This window comes from Zymoseptoria tritici, chromosome 3 (genome assembly GCF_000219625.1).
Source record: "Zymoseptoria tritici IPO323 chromosome 3, whole genome shotgun sequence".
In the NCBI taxonomy this organism is placed as follows: Eukaryota; Fungi; Ascomycota; class Dothideomycetes; order Mycosphaerellales; family Mycosphaerellaceae; genus Zymoseptoria; species Zymoseptoria tritici.
Genome location: NC_018216.1, coordinates 2,006,103 through 2,032,309, shown reverse-complemented (window position 1 = coordinate 2,032,309; position 26,207 = coordinate 2,006,103). Strand labels below are relative to the sequence as shown.

Sequence of the window (26,207 nt, the reverse complement as noted above, 5' to 3'; positions counted from 1 at the left end):
GGGTGTGTTGAGCTGAGCATGAAATGGTGTTTGTGGCGTTTGAGATACCACCTGCGGTTGTGCTTTTGCTTTTTGCTGAGAATGGGACCGGAGTGGGTACATGAAACGAGAGAGGAACGCAGCGTACAGAGACCATCCGACGTCACCTACATAAAGACCGGGCGACGACCAACCACCTCCCTCTCATTCATCATTTGAAACCCATGAAAGACCCCATATCCGCTCACGAAACCTCGCGGCTGACCCCTTCACCCGTCCCTCGTCAAGTTGAATCAATTGACCACTGCCTCACTCCCTCACAACTTCGGCGCCTCCCCAGCCTTACTCCCCTCCTCCACCCATTTCTTCAACTCCTCCCCTGTCACAGCATACTGCTTCTCGGCCTTCGCCTGAATTCCCGGATAAAACGATCCCAACCACACCAACGGTCCGGAGAAATCTTCTCCGTGGACGAATGTCGTGTGGCCCGGTGTGATGCTGCTTTCTTCGAATTTGAAGTAGTGCAGTCCGACGAGGGCTCCGAGGGGGAGACCGCCGCGCCAGGAGAGGATTGTTGGGGTGTTTTCCTATATGGAAGGGTCAATTGGGTTGGGCATGGTGAAAGGGACTGGACCGGACATGACTGACGACTGCGACGGCGGTGAATTTCGTTCCCGAGTTGAGTTCGCAGGCGAGTTTGTCGCCGGGAGAGATTGTTGGATTGGGAGGGGAGACGGATTTGACGGGGCCTTGTTTGGACCAGAGAGGCATGGAGGGGAAGTCGAGGAACTGGATGTGAGGGTTAGTTGTGTGGTCGTTGAATGGGATGTGTATTGTATGATCAGGGTCTGATGATGATGAGGATGATGGATGGTACCTTTTCGCGGACCTCGGAGGGAGGAGCGGCGATTTCGATGGTGGTGCGGATGTTGAGGGGCATGGCTGCGAGTGCTTGGGTCGTTGTTGGTGAGCAGGTCTTTGGATTAGGGCGTAGTAGTCGAAGACGTGAGGTTGAATCAATGGTGTAGCTCGAAGACGAAAGAGGTGAGCAGATAGAGATGCTATGGAGGTAGTCGGAGGAGAGAGGATATATATGGCACTAACCCATGGCTGCTTGGTCGATCTCACCATCCACTGGGACTATCGCATGCTTTTCAATCCATCACTCGTTCGTGCGAGGTGAGTGACTAGACGCTGGTGATTCGTCCGCTCGGACGACGTCGTGGGAATTGTGCAGGGTTGTGCCGAGTTGTGCAGGCTGAAAGTGCCTTCCGTCCCTCCCTCGGCTTGTTTCTTCCATTGAGTACACTGAATACCGTCAACATATACACCTCCGCTACTGTCCACCACCCCTTGAAGAGCCACCATGTCTGGACTCCGGATCCTCGTGCCCGTCAAGCGGGTTATTGACTATGCCGTGCGTTCAATCCTCGTCCACCAAACAGCAAAGCAACAGCAAAAGCAAAAAGTCCCAAGTACTCACACATCCTCCCTCAACAGGTCAAACCGCGTGTCAACAAAGCCCAAACCGGCGTAGAAACCAACGTCAAACACTCCATGAACCCCTTCGACGAACTCTCCATCGAAGAAGCCGTCCGCATGCGCGAGCGCAAACTCCCCGTCGAAGACATTCTCGCCTTCTCCGCCGGCCCCGCCAAATCCCAAGACATCCTGCGCACGGCGATGGCCATGGGCGCGGACCGAGGAATCCACGTGGTAGAAGAGAAAACCGATCTGGAACCCTTGAGCGTCGCGAAGTTGTTGCAAAAAGTGGTGGAGGAGGAGAAGAGGAACCTGGTGATACTGGGGAAGCAATCCATCGATGATGACGCGAACCAAACGGGACAAATGCTCGCGGGACTTCTGAACTGGCCGCAAGCGACGCAGGCGAGCAAAGTGGAGATCGACGGCGAGAGTGTCACGGTGACGAGGGAGGTGGACGGCGGAGTGGAGACGTTGAAGGCCAAGTTGCCGATGATTATCACGACGGATTTGAGGTTGAATGAGCCAAGGTATGCGAGTTTGCCGAATATTATGAAGGCGAAGAAGAAGCCGTTGGAGAAGAAGACACTCGGGGATTATGGCTTGGATGGGGAGAAGAGGTTGAAGACGGTCAAGGTGGAGGAGCCCAAGGCGAGGCAGGGAGGCGGGAAGGTGGAGGATGTGGATGGGATGATTGCCAAGTTGAAGGAGTTGGGAGCGTTGTAAGAGGGTGTATACCGCGGGATGGACAATGAAGGATATCTGCTTGGACATGTCTGTGCATGATCGTGGTTGGGAGCTCTGTTATTCGTGCAGCCGGAGCGCGATAATACTGCAGTCACAGTGTGAGTGGACAACTCTCCGATCAAGGAAGCAGTTTGCCAACGGCTATTCAACTCAGGACCAAAGGCCTCTATTCCAATTGCGACGCGCCCCCATCTGTTCTTGTTGGACTTCCGCTTCGCTTCCAAGTTCACGTCAAGGTTCAGGAACAATCCCAACACGGCAAGTCAACCAAAGGTACCCTCCAACTTTCCTTCAGAATACGTCCGGCTCCAGCAAGAATTCTCGTTATCATGATATTCACCGTGCCCTGATTGCATGCCGCGTTGGGCCATACCATCCACGGGCGAGATTGGCGCCGGTGGCCAGCTGTCGCGCACACACCATTTTCTCCTTGTGTATTGTTCTCTCATGCCCACCACTCTCTGATCCGCATGTCTTTGCATTTCTTTCATCAGTCTTCACCGCAATAACGGAAACGCTTCATGCACCTCTCTCGCCGCCAACGATGGACTAAATCACACCTGCCTGAGGCCACTCACCCACTTTCATTCACTCTCACACTCCTTCGTCCCGTCCCGCTCCGCTTCATGCCTGCCAAAACGGGATCACGGGAAGCCTAGCGCCCTTCAGGCTCACCGGAGGAGTCGGCGTTTGACTTCTCCCTCCTCGACCTTTGGAATTCTCTCTTCCTCTCCTCTCTCCCTACCACCACCGACCTCGCCACCCACGGCGACAAGACTTGCGCAAAGCCGCGCTCCAGCTGTGAGTCCATCTCAACATCCCTCCGCTGATTCACCACCTCTGGAGCCACATGACCATCACCTGCCTGAATCGGACTGCCATATCTTCTGGACCGCGGCCTGCCCTGCCACGCTGCCTCGCCTCACCTGGACCGGACTTCATCGTTGCGCGCAAAACTCGAGTGAATTGACATTGGCTGACACACTCTCTCTTCATGGTATAGCTGCCTCTCTCTCCTTCGGTTTACACAAGCTCACTGGCATTCACGACGCACACAACAGTACGAACTACCACACGCAGATTGAGAGAATCTCACGAGTCAAGCTAATCTGGTGCATATTCAGCATATTCACCTGCGCACGCGCTAGTCGAGGTTTCTCGCGCTTTCCTTGCGTCTGACGACCGACTCGCGGTTGCGCTTCTACTTCAGATAACACGACCCAAGACATCGATTCCCACTACATCCGCACAAAAGACTGCAGTAAAGTCGAGAAGAAACGAGCGATGGACTCTCCAGAGATCCGCAAACCTTCCGTCATGGAAGGCATTGCCGAACTCACAGACACTCAGCGCACGGTGCTGGAGTCGCTGAAGGTCGGCAGTCTGCTGCTTGTGGTGCATCCGATCCCCGATGAACCCGAGGAAGAGCAGGAAGACGAGGAGGATGAGTCCGACGAAGAGGACGAAGTGTATGACGAGGATGATGATGATGAGAGTGGCCGGGAGAGCGACGCAGAGGATACAGACGCCAATAGTGTTGTGACTGTCCTGGGTCCTGCTGACGTGCCCCTTCCCGCTACCTCTGAGGAGGAGAATGAGAATCTTGCCGGTGAAGATGAGGACGAGGATATGCAGTCTGTCGCCACCGACGAGAGCGATGATGGAAGCGCAGAGGAGGATGATGCCGACAACGACACTCCCGTCAGCATCCCGATCCCTCCACAAGTCTACGTTGTGGCGGCACTCACCAAAGACTCCGCGGGCGCCCTTACCTCTGTCGTCCTCACGCCGATGACCCACTCCCTCGTCAAAGATCCCGCCAACACTCATACCTTCCGGATCTTTGGCAAGAAGAAATACCACGGCCACACCGCAGACTGCACCACCTGCCCAGCACCCCTCGACCTCACGACTCTCACCTCGACAACAGAGCTCACCTCAAAACCCTCCGGCGATACCATTCGCGCCCTCTTCACCGCCGACTTCCCGACCGTTCCACATTACTGCCACGCAGCATGCACCCGCGGCTTCCTCCCAACTCCCGCACATCTCTCCGGGCTCTTCACGAGCTACCACCCACCTCTACTCACCTACCTCACCACAGCCGGTATTCCGCTCACCAGCCCGCTTCCAGCAACTCTCCAACCCATCATCTGCCCGGTGTGCATGGGCGTCGACCTCCTGAAACAACAGCAGATCTTGCACACGACGATGTTGATGACGAGCTACGTGGATATGACCGACGTTATGACCTTCCTGACGGCTCTCAATCCGAGGCGTACATCAATGGGACTACCGTTTCTGCAATTCGACGAGCGGGAGTGGGGATATCTGTTCCCCGACATGGAGTCCGATGAGGAAGGCGAAGACGAAGATGGGCAGACTGCCGCACCAGCCGCTGCAGGAGGTGCAGGAGCAGGACGCTGGCAAACTTGGACGGAAGCGATGGATCCCAACGCCATCATCACCACTTCGGCTTTACCTGCGGAGTTGGTGGCGAAGTTGTCTCGCGTCTTGTTCAAGGATACGGACCGCGCGAAGGATGCGGTGGAGGGAGAGGTGGTGAGGTGTCGAATTTGTCTGGATGGGATTAAGGCAGAGGCAAAGGTGGTCGTTCTGCCGTGTGGACATTCGGATTGTGAGGAGTGTTTGGTGGAGTGGTTGAGGTGCAGGGATAGTTGCCACGCTTGTCGGCGGAAGGTTATTGTTGAGGTGGAGGCTGAGGTTGAGAAGAGCCTGGAAGGTGGTGGTCAGGCTACGAGTGGTGAAGACGATGGAAAGGGTAAAGAAGTCGTGGTCGGTGCGCAGGAGGTCGCGGTGGATCGGGACGGAGATGTGGAGATGCTTGATGCCGCCGAAGACAATGCCGGCGAGGATGATGCCAGCGAGTACGGCGCCGCCGCAGATGAGGAGGCCAACTTCACCTCTGACGAAGACGACTCTTCCGCCAACAACGAAGACGAAGACCAGGACTCCACCGAGCTCAGCGACGAGCAGCTGGGCGAACTCGTCGCCGCCGCTGCTCGGGCTGAGAGCTATCTACGCGAGAACCCCGAATAAGAGGGTTGAGCGTGCAAGAGCGATCAGCTCTGATGACGCCTGCAATCGATTCGACATCCTGTTGAAGTCGCGTGGTCTCACTACCGCTACTTCAAATGGGCTTGACGAGTGAGCGTGGGGAGAAGAACAGCAAAAAGCAGGCCTGTCTGTGGTTTACTGCAGGATGCCTTTACGCACTTGGCATAGTGGAGATATAGTACATGTAACAATGCAAAGCCTTCACGCTTCATACGTGTACTCTCTGACGTGTCCCCTTGACGATGTACAGCTCTGTTGGTTGTTCCGGCTTCCCAGGTCGTATACGAGTCGGAGCAGCCAAATGCACTTCGCCTTGAAAGAATGACCGCAATTATGTTACTCTTCGGCGACTCCGATGAACCTGGAGCAGCAATGATACTCTTCGGCGACTCCGATCTGCAAACTGTCCCATAAAGGAAGCTCTGATAGGCGAGCACGTGTCGAACGTTGATAGTTACCCGATTGGGAAGTCACAGGTGGGGTCCACGGTCCTTCCCGTCGGCACATTTACAAGCTCCATCGAGCGATCTAGTCCCGCGTCCAACGACATGATTTGTCCATTGAGACGTCGACAACCCAGATGTGGCGTGGAGCCAGCGGCGTCTGGTCCGGTCTGCAAGACGGAATATGGACTGTACCGGCGTCTCATCTTCTGCGGTCGGTTTTCGTTGCCTCCTTGATCGGAGAGAACTTGGGAGCAGAATCTGCTTCTTGATCCATTTCCGGTGCGACTGCTGCGGTCTGCGATTTCTCCTTCACGACTTGACGGCCTCTTGCGAAAGCACCTCCTCGAGAGACGGGAGATGAACACCAGTTGATTTCTCGCTTGGATCTGGTTTCATGAGAGAACAGCTCCAATTCCCGGAACGGGGCCTGCACTCCCTTACACCGATTCAACTCCTCTATGAGACAGCACAATTCTCCAGCTTGAAAGTCCGCCAGCGTGATTTGGACTCTCACCGCCCTGGATAAGACAATTTTATATCAAACCAAGCAAGAATCTCAAGAGACCATGTCCGGCAACGACGGCAAAACTCCCGTACTCAACTTCATCACCTACGAACCCGGCTCCAAACCAACCAACAAGGATCCCACCCTCCGAAGTCGTGTAAGATCACACGTCACACGCCTACAGCATCGTAAGGAGCGAGAGAAGAGAAAACTCGCCGGCAGCGCTGGCACGCTTCCGCTGCAGCTTCAGCATCCCGACGAGCCCTCCGCAGAGCTCGAAGATGCTTCGTCTACGGTAGGAGCAGTCGACTCCGAGACGTCGAGTCTGAATAGCCCTGCGACTGCTGGTCCGTCGAGGAACTCCAGCATCGGTACACACCAATCCGCCGGCCATGCATCTCGGAACTCCAGCATCAGCGCCCTCCGTTCCGCAGGGACGCAGACCGCCCAGCTCCCCAGACCAAGCGCCGCACAGCTCGTGCGATCGGGTAAACTCGCTGGCAACGTCTCCCGACAGACCATCACCTCCGACTCAAACGACCAGATGGCCGCGTGCTCGCGAACCTAAACCTCGACTTTGCAACTGTATTCGTAAGATGAGAACATCCAACCACACCACATCCGCAGGCCCCGTCACTGACTAACCGCCCCTCTCTCCCCCGCAACAGGACCATTACAAATGGATCGTCCGCGTGCAATCCCCCGACTGGGACCGCATCTTCATGCCCACCGCCCCGGCCGGCACGGGCTACGGAATCCTCACATCCGCCGTCGCGCAGGACCCCGCCATGGTCGCGACCGCGGTCCTCGTCGCCGCGGGCCACATCCTCTCGATCCGCGACAACGGCATGAGCGGCAACGTCGCGCGCTGGATTTTCGAGCTCAAGAGTTTCGTGCTGAATGTCGTCAATGAGGCGCTTCGGGATCCCGAGAGGGCGACGAGCGACGTGTTGGTTTGTGCGGTGTTGATTTTGGCGGGCCATGAGGGTTTGCAGGGTGAGATTTTTTTTTTGTCTCTCTTTTAACCATACACCGGCCAGAGCAGTCCACTAACGAGGGGCGCCATACCAGGTTCCACGGAGTCCTTCCACGTCCACATGCGCGGACTCGTACAGATGATCAACCTCCGCGGCGGGCTGTCGCATCTCAATGACCGACACCCTTGGTTGGAAGAATATGTCATCTGGCAGGACACGAACGTCTGCGCGATTATGCAGTGTGAACCGTATTGGAGTCGAACGAAGGAGCATACAAAGGGTTTGCCGACGGTGAATCCGAGGCCGAGGATGTGGTTGTTGAAGGAGACGGCGTGAGTGGAGAAAGGGAATGGAGCGGGGAGGCGAGGTGTCAGGAGGAAGCGATGAGGGTGTCAGGAGGAAGCGATGAGGGTGTCAGGAGGAAGCGATGAGGGTGTCAGGAGGAAGCGATGAGGTCGGCCAGTGGCCCGTTGAGGACTCCAAGTTGGATTTGGGCAGCTGAGAAACAGTGTCATCGGTTTAGCGTTGGCGTTTTGGGACGATGGCGTGGTTGGAGCAGCATATGGGAAAGGAGCATTGTTCGGTACGGCTACCTTAAGGTAGTCATGAGAGACTGTAGCCACTTCGGTCGTGGAGTTGATTGCAGCGTCGTCCAGCGTGGTACTCTGGCCAGGCGTGGTGTGTGTGTGTCTGTGTGTATGTACGTACATGGATATCTGTCGCTAGAACGCTAAGGTGCTGCAAGTAAAAAGTTTCGTTTGGCTCGTGTCAACCCATGTGAGATGGCGAGTACTGTACAAAAGATTGAGGGGAGTCGTCTTCTGCTCGTCCAGGTTGGGAATCCAGTCGTAATGCAAAGGGTACTGAGAGGATCGGCAGCCTTATCCAGATGGCATCCCTTCCTCTCAAATGCAAGAAGCGCCAAGGATCTTTCTCGTATCCGTAATGAGGCCTCCTGTCAACGCCCATCTATGACCACCTCGAAAAATCCGTCACCTCCTTGAACCCACTCATATACCCTCCCATCCCTCCACACTCCCCTCTCTGATACACCTCCTCCGCCTTTCCCAACCACCCGCGAATCTTCTCCCCTCGATCATGACTACTCGGATGCGTGCTCAAAAACGCCGGTGGCGCACCTCCCTGTTTGCCCTCCATACTCTCCATACGCTGCCACAACCCAATCGCCGCTTTCGGATCGAAACACGCTTGGGCCATCATCAATAGACCGATGTAGTCCGCTTCACTCTCCTCTTTCCGTGAGCCGGGGAGCTCGAATGCGAGCTTGGCGAGCCCGTTGCCGATGCCCACGTCGAGTCCTACGATGAGGGATCCGATGACGGCGAAGGGGAGGATGATGAACGAGCGAGACATGCGTTCTGCTGCGTGGTGGGCGACGTTGTGAGCGATCTCGTGGCCCAGGACAGCTGCGAGTCCGTCCTCGCCGCGAGCAATGTCCAGAATACCTCGGAAGACGAACACCTTCCCACCCGGAATGACGAAAGCATTCGGTATCGGGTCATCCACGACGTGCAGCTCCCACTTGTTCTCCTCGTCCGACAATCCCGAGTGCGGAATCAGTCTCTCCAGCACCCGGGACACCATGCGATGTTCAGAACTATGCGCCGGCAATAGTTTCGACGAGAACTCCTGCAGGGTTTGGTTGTACATTTGCAATCCCATCTCCGCTTCCCGTCCAGGACTGACGACGTTGAAGCGTCGACGCCCTGTAACGGCCACGGGCTCGAGGTTGTAGATGTAAAACCCTCCGCAAGTGGCTCCGAGGCCGCCGACTTCGTAGTAGAAGGTGGGCCGTTGCGACCAGGCGCGGAGGTAGGATTTTGTGGTGGAGAAGCGTTGGTAGTTGAAGGCTTGGCGGCGGTAGGATCGTGACGAGGAGGGGTTGGTTCGCCATTGTGTTGAGGGGCGTGGTCGGTAGGAGGGCTGTGATCGGAAGGTCGAGGTCGCGGTGCTGGTGAAGGTTCGAGAGGAGGAGGGTCGGAAGAGGGCGGAGAGGATTCGTGGGGCGGACATGATGGGCGAATGGAGGAGTTGATGGTGTGGTTATCGTAGAGGCATGTCTTTGACGGGAGACGAGAGATTCGAGAGGAAATGCGAGTCAAAGTCGATGTTGTTATAGTGTCGCAAGGTAGTACAGCTCCACCAAGTCTGGTATGACGACGGGAGCCAGGGTCGCCGCGCTCTTACCTAAGCAGGACTCTATACCCGACGTCTATGATCAGGATCTTCTTCTACACGCTCTAGTCCTCCTTTAATCCACCCATCCCAAATCTAAACAACGCCCTCAATATCCCCCAGAAGCCGTCCAGCAGCCCTTCCCTCCCACCCCAATATCTACAAGCCACTCCCGTTCTGCACCAACACATTCGCCGTCTTTGAGGACCGTGGAGGTGGAGCCTGAGCCCGAGGCGTCGAGGACTTTGATGGCTATTATTGTTGTGTTTTTGGCCTGATGTTTTGTGTTAGTGATCGATGATGGTGAACCAATGCAGAGGTTGTTGAGATGGACTCACGACGCCGTATGTTGTTCCACCGACCATACCCGCGCAGTGCGTGCCGTGACCTTGGTCGTCTTCGCCGTCGGAGTCATCGACGAAGGATTGGCCGAGCACGGCTCTCCCGCCAGCAAATTCTTCGTGTGCAGAGTTGATGCCTGTGTCGATGATGTAAACAAAGGTGCCCTCGCCGGCCGAAGCGTCGTAAACGTAGTCCGATGCTCCCGCGTCTTTGTGACTGATCCTGGCCAGGCCCCAAGTGCTGTTCTCTTGCGTCACCAAGTCGCTGCTACTGTTGCTGGGAGCCGTGGTGTTCGTCCCATTGACAACGCTGGGCCTGTAGACAGGAGGATCGAAGAATCCGATCGGCACGCTCGCTCGCATGATCACGTCTGGTTCGACGTGTTCGATCTCGCCGAGGCTTTGTAGAGCGTCGAGGACAGCATCGTCACCATCGAAAGCAAAACCTGTCACGGAGCCGATGGTGTAGTTTAGCTTGGACTCGATACCTGCGGTGGAGAAGACGGAGCTGAGAGCATCGGGCAGGCCGGCATCTGGGACGAGGCGGGCGATCCAGGAGTTTGGGATGGTCTCGGTGGACTGAGTGCGGATAATGGTCGGGACGGCGAAGGTGACCGCCGGGAGGAGGAGAGGGATGAGGGTGCTGGAGAAGGTAGGCATAGCGGAAGTTGCGTTGAGAGGCCGATGTAATGAATGTTCTTTCGTGGCGGTAAGAATGAGTGGCAGACTGAATCTTGCAGTCAAAGTTCTTGCAATGAATGTCTTCGAACGAACGAGTGAAAGAATGAAAGACAGTAAAGAATGTCGTGGTGGAATCGGCAGGTACTCGCCATCCCAATACGAGGAACATGGGCCTTCATATACTTCCCGTTCGTCCATCTACTCCAAACTCGCCCCACAAGAGGTCTTCATCCAAAGCTGCATTCGGCCTCAAGTTGTCTCAGCGAATGGGAGTTCCTCGGGGACCACGAGGTGGATCTTGAATATCTCGTGGCATGTTTCAAAATCTTCCGCCCAGGACGAGAAGGCTTCTCGAAGTCTTTGTTCATCGGTTTGCACAGCTCGGGCGTAGAAATGCGGTCTGTAGCGATCGGATGTCATTGGTCGGAGGAGAACGATGTGTAAATTAAAGCACTCGGCAGGGAAGACATTCTGGTTGGCGGGATGAAAATGTGGATGGAAGGGGAGAAATGGTGGATCGACCATCAGCGGGGCTTAAGAGATGGAAGATATGCGCGATATCTGTCAGTCGTGCCGTGGCAGTTGTGCCGGAGGACTGGGAAGAAGCGAAGGCATTGGAAACACTCCAATATCGGAGCGGAGATGCTTCCTATCCCTGATAGTGGTTCTGCTTGGCATCATGACTCGCCTGTAGGGAGGCCGTCAGAATTGGTTCTATTCGTCTGGCGGAGAAAGTTTACGCGGTCGATCTGGCATTGCATTGCATCAGCACAAGGCGCATAAACTCAATGACCTGCCGGCATCTCCGCATAGCTCGTGGGTCCGCTGGTATTGGTCATATAGTCACAGCTATATCGGTCTCTTTAACGAATCATCGGCCGTCAACGGAGCTCTTGCGATATGGAACAAAACGCCGCCAACCAAGGCCTCCGCAGCCAGGGTGACACGAGGTGGAGGCCAGCATCGTTCACTGTCCAGGAAGAGAGATTCCTCCGATGCAAATGGATCCTTTGATGAGGTACCGCAACAAGGCAGGATGGAGGTGACGAATGATCTGAGGTGATTCAAGATGTTTCTGTTGGAGGAAAGGAAGAGGAAGAGGTGAAGTCGAGCGAGTGGTTCGCCGCGGTGGACAAGGTTTCGCCTTGGCATTGCCATCAATTTTCCAAAGGACGAATCACGGTCTCATGTTGACTACTACTACTGATCACATTGCGGCACAGTGAGGAAAGTGAAGATATGGCAGTGGAGTGGTGGAAGGATAATAGTATTATTGAATACTTTTGGTGGTTGAATCTCGGTGTCTAAATCCGATACTTGTCAAATGTGTCAATGTTGCGTGATGCCAGTCCTTTGTCCTTTCTCTCCTCGCCTGTCCTCATCTCTCGCCATGATCTGCAGGTGCAATCGTGCTTCGTAGACAATTGATCTAGCAAACTTTGCTGAAAGGTATGTTGGAGTACAAAAGAAGATGCAGAGCAAGTCCTGGGCAACGGAGCTTGTCGTGTGTTCGTCTTGTCGAATCGAAGCCATGTGGCACGGCCCAGTCTTGCGACAAGAATGCTGAACGACATCGTTTCGGCACGACGACATCTAAGCAGTGGTAGCTGGAGCCTCGGCTGCAGCGGGCGCGGCAGCAGCCTCACCACCCTCAGCAGCAGCAGCGGTCGGGTCCTCGTCCTCCTTTCCTGGGCTGTCGATGGCGACCTTGACGGCAATCTCGCGACCCTCAATCTCCTTGCCGTTCATGTCGGCGCACGCCTTCTGTTGGAGCTCCTCGCTAGAGAGCGTCACGAAGCCGAAACCGCGGCCCTTGCGTGGCTCGTTGCGGGCTTGAAGCTTGCGGACCATGAACTTGGGGATGGGACGAAGGGCGATCTTGGCGGAGGTGGGCGAGTAGTCGGCGAAGATCTCGAGGAGCTGAGCAGAAAGATTTCAGTCAAGGTATGCATTCAACACAGGATTCAAGATGCTTACGCGCTCCTCACGGAGATCGTATGGCAGATTGGCGACCATGATCTTCGTCTTGCTGGGAACACCGTCCTCTGGTGGGCCACGCTGCTTGCGGGCAGGGCGGGACTTGTCATCACCAGTCTCACCAGTCGCGACGGCGGCCTCGTTGGTGGTGGCAGTCAGTGGGTTGGCAGCAGCAGCATCACCGTTGGTGGCAGCCTCGCCCTCCTCACCGCTCTTGCGTCCGCCACGGCCAGCACGTCCAGCACGGCCACGACCGCGTCCGCGGCCACGGGTGGAGTTGCGACGGCGGGTGCCATCAGCGTTCTCGCCGCCCTCAGTGTTGGCAGCAGCGGCAGGCTCGGGTTTGCGAGCGAGTTGAACAGACACCTTGCGGTCGAGAATGGTCTTTCCGTTGAGGTTCTCGATGGCGCGCTCGGCCTCGGTAGGGGTGGATACGTCAACGAAGGCGTAACCGACGGGGCGAGTGGTGCGTGGGTTGGTCGGGATGGAGGTGGTCTCGCTGTGGTGAAATGGCATATGTCAGTGTGTTGTTCTTGATGCAAGGAAGGAGCGGAACGCAAAATGGGCATGCACTCACACAAGGTAGTCCTTGAAGAATTCCTTCAATTCTCCCTCGGTGGTCGCGTAGGCGAGGTTTCCAATGTAAAGTCTCCTGCCCTCAGCGGCGCTCGCAATGACAGCCTCGTTCTGGGAAGCGTTGATGGGCTTGTCGGCGGCGGCGCCTTCGGTGTTCGAGGTCTCGAGGGAGGTGTTAGCCATCTGGGCGGTGACAGCGTCGACAGACATGTTGGGCGAGTGATTGACGTGTGTCGGTGTGTGGTGGTGGATTGAATGTGAGACTTGATGCCCTGAGTGGTCGTGGAATTGACGAGCTAGGAAGAGAGAAGTGGGTCAGTGGTTGTTCCAAGGATGCTGTGGCCTGTGGTGGTGCTGGAGGAATGCGCCGAACGGCGTCGGGGAGCGGTGGTGATGGCGGTGAAGATGCTGACATACAGAGATTGATGCCTAGCTCGGTGGGCCGGTCAAGAGAAGGGAGTGCGGTTGGGAGTTGTGTGAGCTTGGATGTCGCAGTCTTGATGTCGATGGCAGGAAGTTGGAGGAAGACGGACCTCCAGATGACAGGAGTGAACCAAATCTTGGCAACATTTTTTGGGCAAGAGGCGGACCCCTACTTTTAGCCACCGGCTACCCGTGCCTTCCCCGGAGCCGGTCTCTCTGACCAATCACACCGCAGGAGAGCACACGACCGATTCACCAATTGCCTTGGTCAAGAGGCAAATTGAAGAGAGCCCATATCAGATGGATATATTGACGTAGTATAACACAACATCGTCCTTGAATTGCCATCAAATGCTGGTCTTGCTGCTTGTCAACGGTAAAGGGCGACCATGAAGGAGGTCAAGCAGGAGGAAGTCGGGTCTATCGGTATGGCAGTCACGAGAATGCCTTGTTGAGAAAGAGCACCGGATTCTCTTGCATGTGACAGTCAGCTGACGACGTTCCAGACAAACCTCGAACAGCATTGATCCTCTACGGCTCAGAGACCGGCAATGCCCAAGATGTCGCCGAAGAGATCGGTCGGCTCACAGAAAGACTACATTTCGAGACGACAATACTCGACCTCGACTCGGTCCAGCTCCGAGATGTCGTCAAGCCGACCATTGTCATATTCGCCATCTCCACAGCTGGACAAGGAGAAATGCCGCAGAACGCCCGGTCATTCTGGAAGAAACTCTTAAGCAGTGCACTACGGCCGGGCATCCTTCGCAAGGTTCGATTCTCTTCATTCGGACTCGGAGACAGTTCGTATGCGCAATTTAACGTTGCGCATCGTATGTTGCATGGACGGCTACTTCAACTTGGCGCAAAGCCGTTTTGTGAGAGAGGCGAGGGCAATGAGCAGCATCCGGAAGGCCACAGCGCGGGATTTCGAGAGTGGGTTGTTCTGTTCAGGAAGACATTGCTGGAAGCCTTCCCACTGCCGCAGGACATTGAACCAATACCAGACGATGTCTTCATTGAGCCAAAGTGGAAGCTAGAGATGATCGAGTCATCGCAGAACGGATCGCTCGCACTATCAGTGCACGGAGACGCCGACGGGAATCACACCAACGGAGTATCTACCACATCAACCGACACGCCTCAAGACATCCCAGATGACTCTCTCATCCCCATTGTTGATGGCTATACAGCAAGCATCGCCTCGAACGAACGTCTCACGTCTCCAGACCACTTCCAAGACGTCCGACTTCTCGACCTTCGCATACCGCGAGAGATCTTCTATGGTCCCGGCGCGGTGGGCGTCGTCTATCCGAAGAACTTCCCTTCAGATGTCGATACCTTCATCGACCTCATGGGCTGGACTTCCATCGCCGACACACCTCTACGTCTCATTTCCGCTATACAGTCTAGTGCCACAACCCTCAGTACCCCTTCACCTCTCCGAAACTTCGACCTCGCCTCCTCAACCAGCCCACACCTCACAATCCGCTATCTCCTAACCAACATCCTCGACATAATGTCCGTTCCCCGCCGCACCTTCTTCGCCTCCCTCTCCTACCTTCTGCAACCAACGGACTCAGACTCGGATATGGCTTACCAAAAGACTCGCCTCCTCGAACTCGCCGATCCTTCCCTCATCGACGAACTATGGGACTACACTACCCGTCCCAAACGCACCATCCTCGAAGTCATGATGGATTTCACTCAAGTCAAAATCCCTTACCAGTACATCCTCTCCATAATCCCTCTCATGCGTGGCCGACAATTCAGCATCGCCTCAGGTGGAGCTTTGAAGCAGGACGAACAAGACCGCACACGGATACAGCTTCTCGTCGCCATTCTCGATCCGCCCAGTCCGATCATCAAGTATCGGAGGCGATACGGCGTGGCAACACGGTACATCGCTACTCTCCGCGCGGGTCAGAAAATCTCAATCGGCGTGCAGCCCGGCTACCTTGACGTGTCGCCTGCCGAACTCGACGTACCAGCCATTATGATCGGACCAGGGACAGGTCTGGCGCCGATGCGAAGTTTGATCTGGGAGAGAGCCATGTGGCGGTTGCAGATCTCATCTACCTCCTCAGCACCTCGGGACGAAACGTCAACCAAAGATCTCCTCTTCACTGGCCACCGCTCACCAAGCTCCGACTTCTTCTTTGCCTCCGAATACCCCACTTTCCCGACCCTTACAGTCCATCCATCTTTCTCTCGCTCTCCTGAACATCCGCGGCAATACGTGCAGGACTCCATCCTGGCGCATAGTAAGGAGGTTTACACCGCGCTTGTAGAGAAGGGCGGCAGGGTATTCGTTTGTGGAAGGAGTGGTGCTATGCCTAAAGCGGTAAGGGAGGCGATCTGCCAGGTTCTGGAAATGGAGTCTGAGGAAGGGATGAGTGGGGAGGAAGCGGAGAGGTGGGTTGCAAGATTAGAGAAGGAGGGTAGGTGGAGGCAAGAGACTTGGTGATGGATTTCTTTGTGGTGCAAGGAATGGGAAGAGCTGGATGATTGGTTGAGAGGACGTGCAAACGGTTGCTAGCTTGCGAGACGTTTGCGTGGCAATTGCACGATGGAATAGATATAGAGTCCGCTGTGGCTGTTTCGGCTTACATCTTGCACGAGATGAAGCTCGAGAACAAAGACAGGTGGAATGCAATCTCACATCAGATCCAACACCAAAGCAGCTCGTCGCGAACTCTCGTTGTTCTCTCAAGCATGCTATGTTCTACATCATAGAATGAAGCCATGGAACTCTGCCTACTGGCCTCTACGAAGACTGACTATGCCACTTGCATGATCGCATGCCATCTAAAAGGGCTACTCGTCACTTATCGCATTCTCAGAGCGAGGTTTGTGATGTCGTTGTGAGGGTAAAGCTTTCTTCTTTTAGATGTGAGGGATTGTTTGATCAAACAAGTCATCAAAGGACATGTACTTCCTTCACAGATTTGTTTGTCGTGAGCATACAGAGGCTGATTTGTTCTGCCTTCCTTGTGAGTCTCGCTCTGGCCTTGCACTCGTGGACATCCTTCCCTACGTGGGAAAGCCGACCAAGAAGCTGACGAAGATCTCAATTCGCCGTAGAATCCTTCTACATCTATACTCAACAAAGTTTACAAGAAGAGCTTCGAACGTAAGCATGCATCCGGCACATTTCGTCCTGGTAAAGGCCTCTTTGCTCACATGCCCTATACAAACTTGAGCTCACGGACTCTCGACATGTCGAACTTCGATGAGCGCTATGTCAATAGCGCCATACTCTGGTATGTCTCTACCTCCGGTATTGCTCACATGGGCAGAGATTTGTCTTTAAAGAACGATTCAGGGGCTTTCATTCACTTAAGTTGATCCTTGGCAGCGGGAGTTGACATAATCTTTTACCCGCAATGCACGGCCCTGCGGCCGCGGCCGTACTCGAGTGTTGGCCTCGAGCTTCTAGCTTGCAACTTTCTGTCTAATTCACCAACATTGCACAGACGTCCCTCGAGTCTTTTCATATTCGCCATTGCTACACAGATCTTCCGTGTGCATCATCAAGCTACTCAGGGGTTGCCATTATCTCTGCTACTCGCCAGGTCAGTAGAAATTCGATCCTGAAGCGCATCCTCGAGACTGACATCCTCCAGCATATCCAGCATCTTACAGATACCTGCGCCGACCAAGCCAATCAACCGATAGCAAGTCTATCAACTCCACGGTGAGCTGTCGAGATGGCGGAAGCAGCAATGGCAGAAGCACCCTTGGCAGAAGCACCAGTAACAGAAGCTTCACGCCTCGCTGAACGCAAGCTCCGTGGCTTGGTCCAATACCACACCGAGCTGAGCGAGTACCTCGCCAACATGAGGGCCACGTACATCCGCAGAGGGGACAACTACCACAGCATTACACCCCACTTCAACACCTATGGCAAGGGCCCACCTCCAGCCGCGTCTTTCAACCTCGTACACGCGCTCTTCACCTGGCCGCATCACACCGTCGCAGGTACCAACGCTTTCGTTCGCAAACTGGTCCTACTGCGCCGCTTGCTCGCTTCACCGTTGTACTTCGAGGCCAGGATGGCGCGAGCAATCGATGCGGGAGAGGAGGATGCGAGGTGGGATGAGCTGCTGCAGTATGCCCAGAACATGGAATATATGACGGCACAATTGGATGTGGCGTGGGATCACCTGTGTGTGCTGGACGACTATGCTTTGGGTGACGATTGTCGGTTGTGCAGGGCTGACAGAAGGGTCGTTCCTCACTGGAACATTGACCGCAGGGCGTGGATGGAAGGGATCGAGTCGGTGGAGGACTTTTGGTTCCCGCCAGCGGAGACTAATGATGAGGAGGTCGAGGAGGAGAGTAGTGACGACGAGAGTGATCACGATGGCAGTGAGCATGGAGATTAAAACGCAGGAGTGAATGGAGAGAACGCATAGAGCAGGGAAGTCGATGGAAAAGAGGTCGATGAAAAAGATCGAGGACCATCATGCGGAAGAAGGCGAGCTCGCGGAATAAGGAAACCTCGCAAAGGCACCTTCAGGCTGCACTTGAGGAATTTTTCTGGTGCTCCTTGTCGCCCTGCACCCAAGAAGCGAGTACTGGTGTACAGGAGTATCGAAGACTGGCGGCGATGGTGAACGGTGTCTCACTTGTTTAGGGGTGGTCTTTCATAGTGTCATCACCGCAACATTATCGAGCGCTTTAACCTTTCACACTGCGCGTGAATGCCGCTCACTTTTTCGTTCCCAAGGCGCATGTTGTGTGTTGTGTGTCGTGTCGGTGGCGTAATTCGGAAAGAGCCAATTCACGAACATCTCTCCTGAGCGTCGAACTTGAAATTCTTGAATTCTCTTCCACATCCCACCCACACTTTTACATCAATCTGTTCCAGCCGATCAAGGATCATACGCCCTCTGCGTGCTATCAAGATGGATGATTCTTCGTCATACCCAGCAGACGATCCCAACAGCTCTAGCTGCGTGCGCAACGATGAGGACGACATCGATCTCTGCCACGAAATGGACTGGCGCATGAGTCTCAGATGCTACTACACCGTCGTGTTAGAGGACTTTAAGGAGATTACATCCATGTATCTCAGACTCGGCGAAGAGTACCACTCTCTTTCGCCCTTCCTCCCGATCGGTCCTGAAGGGCCAACCGGCGCTGTCTTCATCCTCCGCGCACTCTTCAAACTGCATCTTCCCATCTTCGCGGATTCGCACAATGTGTTTCTGCAACGCCTCGTCACTCTCACCACCGCCATTCCGCAGTATGCCGCGGCGGGTCAAGAACCCGACAATCGGCATGAAGGGAAGAGGCGCTGGCTGCAAGAACTCGATAAGGAGCTGTTCGCGATGAAGGATGAACTGACTAGAACTAAGTTCCACTTGGAGGGTCTACTCAGTAATGCTCAGGCGAATCTTGTTGATGGCTGGGAAGAAATGGACGGCGATCGGAAGACATGGGTCGCGAAGATCAAGGAGTTGGGGTTGGGTAGTGGGTTGACGCCGGGATATGGGGGTGACCCGGCCGGAGCGGATGCTGGAGACAGGATGGAAGAGTGAGACCTATGCCACAGGCATGAAAGGCTGCCGGCAAGAACTCGTGAAGTCGGTGTTGCCTGGCTTTTGCTTCATTGCTTGTCGATCTGTGTGGTTCTTGCTTGAATTTGATTCTGTGATCGTGTAGTTGGATGAAGAGCGCTATACACTCCGGGCAAGGAGCAGGACTTTTGTCTGCTTGTATGCACGTAGCAGCGAAACGATCAAAGCCATAGATCTCTCCACGCCTGTATCTCGTCAAGTAGTACAACCGTTTCGCCCAATCAGCCCGTACACTTACCACTCACAATTCCAAACTTGCAATTCACGAGAACGTGTCGTGTGTCGAGAGAAGACAAGTCACCAACACATTCCCGTTCCCGTAACGCAGCGGCCCTCGACACACTCTCGCCTTTTAATCCTTTCGCCCTTCCTCCGAGCTGCCAACCTTCAACTCAAAGCATCTCACAGACACAAACAAGACAAATCTCGACCAATATGGCTGATCATCCCGACAGTCTTGCTTCCGTGCTGACTCAACTCGGTCTCTGCCGCAGACCAGACGGCGATCTGATCAATCTCCCGACCTTGTTCGCCATCCTCAAGGGCCAGCTCATTCAGATCACGACTCAGTATCTCAGACTAGGCGTGGAGTATCACAACTTCGACCCTAGCGCCCCGGTCGGTGACGGATCAGATGAGGCTGCTATCCATTTCCATGGACTCCGCGCCTACTTCACACTTGGAGGACATTCCCCATCGGCTCCCGATGTCTCTTTTCTTGATCGTCTCGCCACGCTTCACGCCGCCTTCCCGCACTTCGCAGCCGCTGGTGAGGAGCCTGACAATGAGCAGGGAGGCAAGAGGCGCTGGCTGAATGCCCGCGACGAGGAGCTGGATGATTTGAAGGATACGCTTGTTGCGGCTGAGTTCCATCTACGCATCATGGTGTCCACGACGCATACAACCGGCGGCGATGTCACGTCTCTCAAGAAGGGATTCTCGATGGACAAGGAGATGTGGGAGGCAAAGGTCAAGGAGCTGGACTTGGCCAAGTGGTGGATCGCGGAGACTGAGGAAGGGGCTGGCGATGCGATGGAAGAGTAGAAGATGGAGGGGAGCTGACCAGACTGAGAGGCAAGATACGATGGCGTTTGAGGTTTTTAGTGCTTTTTGCTCGGCGTTTTGGTTGTTTCTTGCTTTTGACCGGATCATCAGAATCGAGCAGGGCGTTCTGCTCTTTGGCGGGAGACGCTCCCATCTGCTTGTGTGTTGCATAGCGTAGGACCATAGATGGACGTCGCTGTAATGAAATGGAAAACGATATCTCAACTCACAATGATCTCCGACAAATTCTCTGCGCCGCCCGTGCCGGTATTCAAGAAGCTTCGTCTCGAGTAGTTCTCAGCAGGGTAAATCCGACTCTTCGACGTACTGAAAGTCTGATGCATGCCAGACCATGTAGCTTGATCTCCAGATGCAGCAATGCTGCTATACAGGCCAAGTGATAGTCGAGATGTGCAGCGATATCCAGCAGCCCTCCATTTAGGGTTAAATCCAGTGGACGAGCTGAGCTGAACCTGCATGAAGGATGCATCAAGGCTGCAGGTCGGCGGCTACACTGATGATCTGATCCTTGTGCAGGTCTTCGCCTATTTGACAAATAGTGGACGCCGTCGATTTCAGCCGCACCTCGAGCGACGTCTCGGCACTCTGGGATTGTTGCGGGCTCTCAGCAGCGATACCACCATATATTGAGAACCACCCAACCACCGCCCGGACTCCACGATGCCGAATGGCCGCTTACGCATAGCCATTCAACGTATGGTCCCATTCATCGGCTATCACCATGTCCTGATGATATTGATAATGTGCTCTTGGATACTTTCCGGTCAGCCAACATCGCTCGAATAGAATCGTTCAAGCCCGTATAGTCACCTCTTACTAATGAATCACTGACTCGTAGCACTTCTCCTAGCTGGCTGTACCTCTAGCAGCAGCACGACTAGCAGCATCTATTTACTTTCAATCACGTATCACGACCGCTCCGACTCAAGCGGTGCAGCGAGTATCATTTTCGGCAATGCGTCAACAGGAGGATCCGTTACCGTGCGAGCTGGCTATCTTGGCATATGCGCAAGAGCCGCGGATCAGGAGCCATGGATCTGCGCGAGCGGAGCTTCTGGGCTCGGAATGGCCTTTGCTGGTAGCGGCACGGAAAGAGATCCACTAGATGCCCTCCAATGGGCCCAGCGCTTCAAAAGCGACGTTGTATTCCCAGGTTTCGTGTTCGGTGCAATAGCTCTCTCCGCCCTGGCATTCTTCGGACTTTCGACTTTCCCTGGCTGGCACGAGGAGCGTGATACACGGACGGGATCCGACATCGTCGTCAAGCCGTTTCCGAGCAGACCAGTGAGCCGGGCATGTCTGTTCCTGCTGGCCTTCGCATCTCTCTTCTTAATGACATCCGCCCTTTGGCAACATGTTGCCGCGGCGACTGCAGCGAGCATCATATCTACGAGCACGCAGGGCTATCTTTCTGGAAGTGTGGGACCGGCAGCGGCGGTGTTGGTGTGGCTTGCGTTGGCGTTCACAGCCGTAGCAGGGATTGGCATTCTTGTGATGATACTGAGCATTCATTTGTTGGACGGGTTGACTGATGATTAGAGACAAAGGTGGCAGAGGACCAGAATCGGAGGCCGACATTGCCATGACTCCAACGTCCGCACCAGCAGTTTATACAACCTCGCCACTTTCGTCGTCGGACGTGTCGCTCGCGCGACCCCACGATGCCATGTGACTTGTGCCAACCCCAGAACCAAAGAACAGTCCAAATGCCAATACCAAGCCGGACAGCACGAGGAAGAGGCTGATTGCGGCGTTGAAGCCGACGTCCAAGTTTGTCGACTCCCAGGCGAGCGCAATCGGGACGATGACGAAAGCCGCACATAGTACAAACAGAGAAATGCTGCCAAACACCTTCCTGCCGCCTCTGTGCCAGATCTCTCGCAGTGTGAAAAGCATAATCGTCAAGAAGGGCGCTTTTTCTCCTCGTTGAACACCCGAGAGTGCCCAGAAACGCTCCAGTGCACCGCGTGAACTTTCGGCGATGAATTTGCTCGTGAGCACCAAGCGTACAGCATATGCGAAAAGTGCAATGCCCAGCGATGTGACGATGAAAGTCCAGAGTGGTACGCCATTTTGGAGTTCGTGGATTGACATGCTGAAGAGAGACGCGGTGAAAGACAGCGGGATGAAGATGAAGGCCAGTTCCGTGAGTTTTGTCACACTCCTTGCCTCGGCGATGCTCCTTCTGCTTTCGGAGAATTGCATATCAGCCCGAAGAGCCGTATATGCTTCGTCCAGTCTGGATTTTATGCGCAGTATGTCGGCGTTCACATCGTTGAGTATGATCTGAACGTCCTTGGGTAGCGGATCATCGAGGAACACAAAGTCGATGAATTCGCGAAGGCTCCTTCCAATAGCAGGAACTTCAATCTCAAACTCGGCCATCAGTGCTCTCCAGCCGTCCACTCGTCGTGACATGAGATAGTCGTCCAAAGAGTCTTGACTAATCTCATCCAGGGCCCATTCTAGGCTGTTGAAGAAGGCCTTGGAGTCGAGTCGTACCACACGTAACAGCGCAAGAATGGGATCTGCTCTGAAAGAATAGCATTCCGGTACGGTCGATTCGATGTCTCTGCGAATCGCTGTCGTGGTCGAGACCAGACTATGCGTGGCGCGCTTCAATGACGCAATGTCCTTCGGAGTCGCTTTCATTTTGTTCAATGGAAAATCTAAACGGAGCCGAGGCAGTATGGGGACTGCCATTGTCATTTGGATCTCGTCGCATTCATATTGCCGAGAACTTCCACGATGTCCACTAGTCGGGATAGGGTGCAGTCCTGATCGGGAATCCGTAATGGCTGGCAACGGATCTAGCAGAAGAATGACTGTTGATCGTGAGTCCGCTGGTCGTCTCTGCATACGTCGCAATTCGGGCGACGAGACTTACTTGTAGGCACGGTGCCGTGGTGGCAACGGAAGAAGCTCACTTTCTCTTCCCATGCGGTCGGAATCGCATCTCGCTCCCAGCTCACCTCGGGCTCCGCGCTATCGCTATGAGACGAGTCTCCTTCGTCAGAAATCGCAGGCATGTCTCTTTGCAAGGCGGAACGCGTCGACAAAGTCCAGCTACGCCGGAATACGTTCGTACTGATCACAGCTTGATGATGTCTGCCGCCGAAATTCGCTCGTCCATTCCTGTCGTAAGCGTTGTCCGACCAGACTATGCTCCCAGGCGCCATTTTCCTCACATGGCTGGACTTCCTCTCGATCTCCTGTGGGTTCAGAAGAGTACTTGGCACGGAAACCAATGACGAAATCTTCGGGTGTTGTCTTACTGGACGGTACCATTTGAGCGAGACACATGATTTGGGCATCCAGTTATTCGGTAAGGGCTCTGCGTAGTCCATGGTTCCGTAGCCCGACCTGTGTAGGTGCTCGGCGAAGAGCTCTGGGTCAACCTCAAGGATAGAACCTACACGGTTGATAACTTCTGCGGACAAGTCCTCCACAAGAATGAAGCGTGTCATCACATCCGGATCGGTAACATGCTTCATCGTGCGAAGAGCATCCAAGAATTCTTTGCCCGGTTTCACAGCATCGTGAACACGCGGCGAGTCGTGGCCGTGGAGATAATCAACACAGGTCACCATGCCTTTGTTTTTATGCCGAGCGCTCTTCTTCGAAAACATTCGTAGATGAGGCAGACAATCCAGCAGAGGATGTATGCTCTCCCAGTAATTGACCGGTTGGGCAACCCAGTCCGCAATCATTGGCTCGGTCTTGGCGGCTCCGGAGGCGATCGACTCTGGTAGAGGTAAACGGAGCTCCACAGGACTTACAGCATCTTGTAATTGTGAAAGGGAGTCCTGCTGAGCTGTCGAGGGACGGTTGATGTTGTCGACCTCTGCAGAGGCGGCAGATACCGACCTGGATGGCGGCAAAGCTATTTGAGACGCTGCGATAGCCGTCGCATTTTGCAAATCCAAAAGCGAGTCGACACTAACAGTCGCATAAGACAGTCGAGTATCTTGATCGCTCCTCGATGCGCCCACTCGTGCCTGAGACGATGCGTCGCCATGGCTCACGGGAGTCGCAGATGCTGATTGCGAATCTGGGAGCGGTATTCGAGATGCTGCCGTCGGTTCGGAACGTTCCAGTTGCCTCAGTGAGTCAACGCTGGCGGTTGCGGTTGAATTATTGGCTTGTGCAGTGGATGCTGATGTGGAGTCCGGTAACGGGATCTGGGATTCTTGGATCGTGTCGTTCCGCGCCCGCGAGACAGAGTCGCGGCTGGCTGTTGCTGTTGATTTGACCGTCTCGGCACTGCCTCTTCTTGCTCCCTCTCGCGCCTGACTTGACGTAGGACCAGCAGTCTGTGGAGCTGGACCGGCTGCTTCAACATCCTTCAGCCAGGCTTCGAGTGGCGATAATTCGGGCATTGCTCTCGACGGTCGCGTCTTTCCTGGTAGATTCCATATTCTCTCGGACGAAGATCATGAGAGTCTGTTGATTCGGCGGTGGTGCGACGCACGGCGAAGATGCACTACTGCAGTGCTAGTCTCAGACGCACAGACTATACTTGGCGGCGCTAATCCCCTTCGGGGGCGCCTTCCTGTATAGTCTAAGAGCGCAATAGCCGAACTAGGTGATAGAGGGTTAGCTGAAATCTAAAAACTTGTATATTAGTCTGAACGCCTGTCTAATACCCGCAAACGATTCGTATAACTTGTAGAATTAATCTAATGTAATTTGTTTCCGCCTAATCGCAATAGCCGCACCTTAGTCGCCTAAAAGGGAATCTCCAGCCGCTCCTAGACCTCTAGACGTATTACATCCTCCCTTTATGTAACACTACCTCTACCCGCCTTTGCGCTACTAGTCGTCTATACCTATCCGGCGAAGGTAGCTATTATATAACTTACACTTAGTTATACCGTAGGGTACTCGACTAAGCCTGTGCGTTTATGCGTGCTATTAGGGCTTCCCTCTTCTGCTGTCTAACCGCTCTATCCTCTGCCTCCTGCTAAGCGCGGGCAGCTGTACTAGACCCGCGACCTAAAGAGGTTAAAGCGACGTTTATATTAGCACTCGGGGTTGGGTCTCGACGCCTGGCAGCCGCCGGTAGTACAGTAACTAACTAACGTCTAACGCTTGGCTCTCGTCTCTCTCTATGCCTAACTCTACTGCCGTCTAGCGTATTTCCGCTGTACTCCGGCCTCTGCGATACTAAGCTGCCTGGCTAAATAGTATCTACCTTCTTCTAAATGTTCCTAGTGTGCGTGGGCTTCGGTTCGTAGTGCGGAATCCTAGGCGCAAGGTATCTGCTCGTAGTTTCGCGTACTAGCTGCGCTATAGTAGCGTAGTAGGATAGCGGGTTTCGGTTGCGGACGTCTTCTAGTACGGCGCTGTGCCTGTCGCCGACGCCTGCGCGGCTGCCGTATGTTCCCCTAGGGCGAGGAGCTGCTATCTCGTATGCGTTGTCGTACTCGTAGTCTAGGAAGGTGCTTAATAGTAGTACCTCTATCTAGCGTCGGACGCGCTAGCGCACTCTCTAGAGAGTTCCTTTGCAAGGATTGCGCTCGACAGTCTCTTCGTATTACTAGCATATGCTAATCTTTAGATGTTAGTAGCTGCGAGCGACTAGTTAAGCTCGATACGTACCTAAATAGGTAGTAATTAATAAGTAGATGCGGAAGAGGATAATTAGGCTAGACTGGTAGAAGGCGATCGTTGTTAATATCGATGCGATATATTTAAACGTTGTTTATGTCCGAGAGATGAATACTTCGCCCTGTCGCGTCTGTTTTGTCTTCGCGTCGTCGTCTTGTTTACCTAGTAAATATACAGGTCTATGCGGGCGTTGCGCGTACGTAATGTCGGATTGTTTCCTTAATCTATGTTAGCTGTCGTATAATCTCGCTAGACGATCCGACTAATGTGTAGTTTAGCTGTTAGTCCGCCGGTCGCAAATATCGTGGCTAATACTCTACCTGACTACCCGTGTGCTACGTGCCGCTCCGCCTGTCGATTGTAGCCTAGGGCTCTAGGCGATGCTACTTTAGCTGCTTGCTGTTCAGCTGCTTGCCGTTTAGCTGCTTGCCGTTTAGCTGCTTGTCGTTCTGCTGCTTGTCGTTCTACTACTTGTCGTTCTGCTACTAAGTCTACGTTGTTAGAGGCTCTGGGTAATAGTCTTACGTCGGATAACGTGC

At 54.4% G+C, this 26,207-nt stretch overlaps 11 protein-coding genes across 11 annotated transcripts; 6 read left to right on the top strand and 5 right to left on the bottom strand.

Moving 5' to 3' along the window:
- Positions 1-296: 296 nt before the first annotated feature.
- MYCGRDRAFT_91799 (uncharacterized protein) lies at positions 297-919 on the bottom strand (the record flags this gene model as incomplete). The annotated part of the gene is made up of 3 exons (XM_003853839.1): positions 297-566; positions 628-768; positions 857-919. 3 exons carry the CDS (start codon positions 917-919, stop codon positions 297-299), a joined length of 474 nt encoding a protein of 157 aa, XP_003853887.1.
- A 395-nt stretch (positions 920-1,314) lies between these two features.
- On the top strand, positions 1,315-2,187 carry MYCGRDRAFT_69965 (electron transfer flavoprotein subunit beta; the record flags this gene model as incomplete). The annotated part of the gene is made up of 2 exons (XM_003854327.1): positions 1,315-1,396; positions 1,480-2,187. 2 exons carry the CDS (start codon positions 1,346-1,348, stop codon positions 2,185-2,187), a joined length of 759 nt encoding a protein of 252 aa, XP_003854375.1.
- A 4,111-nt stretch (positions 2,188-6,298) lies between these two features.
- MYCGRDRAFT_91797 (uncharacterized protein) lies at positions 6,299-6,805 on the top strand (the record flags this gene model as incomplete). The annotated part of the gene is made up of 1 exon (XM_003854328.1): positions 6,299-6,805. The coding sequence occupies one exon, from the start codon at positions 6,299-6,301 to the stop codon at positions 6,803-6,805; it is 507 nt and encodes a 168-aa protein (XP_003854376.1).
- A 1,378-nt stretch (positions 6,806-8,183) lies between these two features.
- Positions 8,184-9,272, bottom strand: MYCGRDRAFT_69961 (uncharacterized protein; the record flags this gene model as incomplete). The annotated part of the gene is made up of 1 exon (XM_003853838.1): positions 8,184-9,272. One exon carries the CDS (start codon positions 9,246-9,248, stop codon positions 8,184-8,186), a length of 1,065 nt encoding a protein of 354 aa, XP_003853886.1.
- A 247-nt stretch (positions 9,273-9,519) lies between these two features.
- MgSPR4 (subtilase) lies at positions 9,520-10,411 on the bottom strand (the record flags this gene model as incomplete). Its single annotated transcript, XM_003853837.1, has 2 exons — positions 9,520-9,684; positions 9,749-10,411. 2 exons carry the CDS (start codon positions 10,409-10,411, stop codon positions 9,520-9,522), a joined length of 828 nt encoding a protein of 275 aa, XP_003853885.1.
- Positions 10,412-11,684: 1,273 nt separating this feature from the next.
- Positions 11,685-13,472, bottom strand: MYCGRDRAFT_103773 (uncharacterized protein; the record flags this gene model as incomplete). Its single annotated transcript, XM_003853836.1, has 4 exons — positions 11,685-12,352; positions 12,410-12,908; positions 12,987-13,281; positions 13,403-13,472. The coding sequence occupies 3 exons, from the start codon at positions 13,193-13,195 to the stop codon at positions 12,026-12,028; spliced, it is 1,035 nt and encodes a 344-aa protein (XP_003853884.1).
- Positions 13,473-13,772: 300 nt separating this feature from the next.
- Positions 13,773-15,875, top strand: MYCGRDRAFT_69954 (uncharacterized protein; the record flags this gene model as incomplete). Its single annotated transcript, XM_003854329.1, has 3 exons — positions 13,773-13,834; positions 13,915-15,136; positions 15,266-15,875. The coding sequence occupies 3 exons, from the start codon at positions 13,798-13,800 to the stop codon at positions 15,873-15,875; spliced, it is 1,869 nt and encodes a 622-aa protein (XP_003854377.1).
- A 1,243-nt stretch (positions 15,876-17,118) lies between these two features.
- Positions 17,119-17,796, top strand: MYCGRDRAFT_91792 (uncharacterized protein; the record flags this gene model as incomplete). The annotated part of the gene is made up of 1 exon (XM_003854330.1): positions 17,119-17,796. One exon carries the CDS (start codon positions 17,119-17,121, stop codon positions 17,794-17,796), a length of 678 nt encoding a protein of 225 aa, XP_003854378.1.
- Positions 17,797-18,318: 522 nt separating this feature from the next.
- MYCGRDRAFT_91791 (uncharacterized protein) lies at positions 18,319-20,037 on the top strand (the record flags this gene model as incomplete). The annotated part of the gene is made up of 2 exons (XM_003854331.1): positions 18,319-18,950; positions 19,449-20,037. The coding sequence occupies 2 exons, from the start codon at positions 18,319-18,321 to the stop codon at positions 20,035-20,037; spliced, it is 1,221 nt and encodes a 406-aa protein (XP_003854379.1).
- Positions 20,038-20,718: 681 nt separating this feature from the next.
- On the top strand, positions 20,719-21,597 carry MYCGRDRAFT_38790 (uncharacterized protein; the record flags this gene model as incomplete). The annotated part of the gene is made up of 2 exons (XM_003854332.1): positions 20,719-20,821; positions 20,897-21,597. 2 exons carry the CDS (start codon positions 20,719-20,721, stop codon positions 21,595-21,597), a joined length of 804 nt encoding a protein of 267 aa, XP_003854380.1.
- A 69-nt stretch (positions 21,598-21,666) lies between these two features.
- On the bottom strand, positions 21,667-24,476 carry MYCGRDRAFT_108659 (uncharacterized protein; the record flags this gene model as incomplete). The annotated part of the gene is made up of 3 exons (XM_003853835.1): positions 21,667-22,727; positions 22,946-23,997; positions 24,051-24,476. The coding sequence occupies 3 exons, from the start codon at positions 24,074-24,076 to the stop codon at positions 21,667-21,669; spliced, it is 2,139 nt and encodes a 712-aa protein (XP_003853883.1).
- Positions 24,477-26,207: the final 1,731 nt, after the last annotated feature.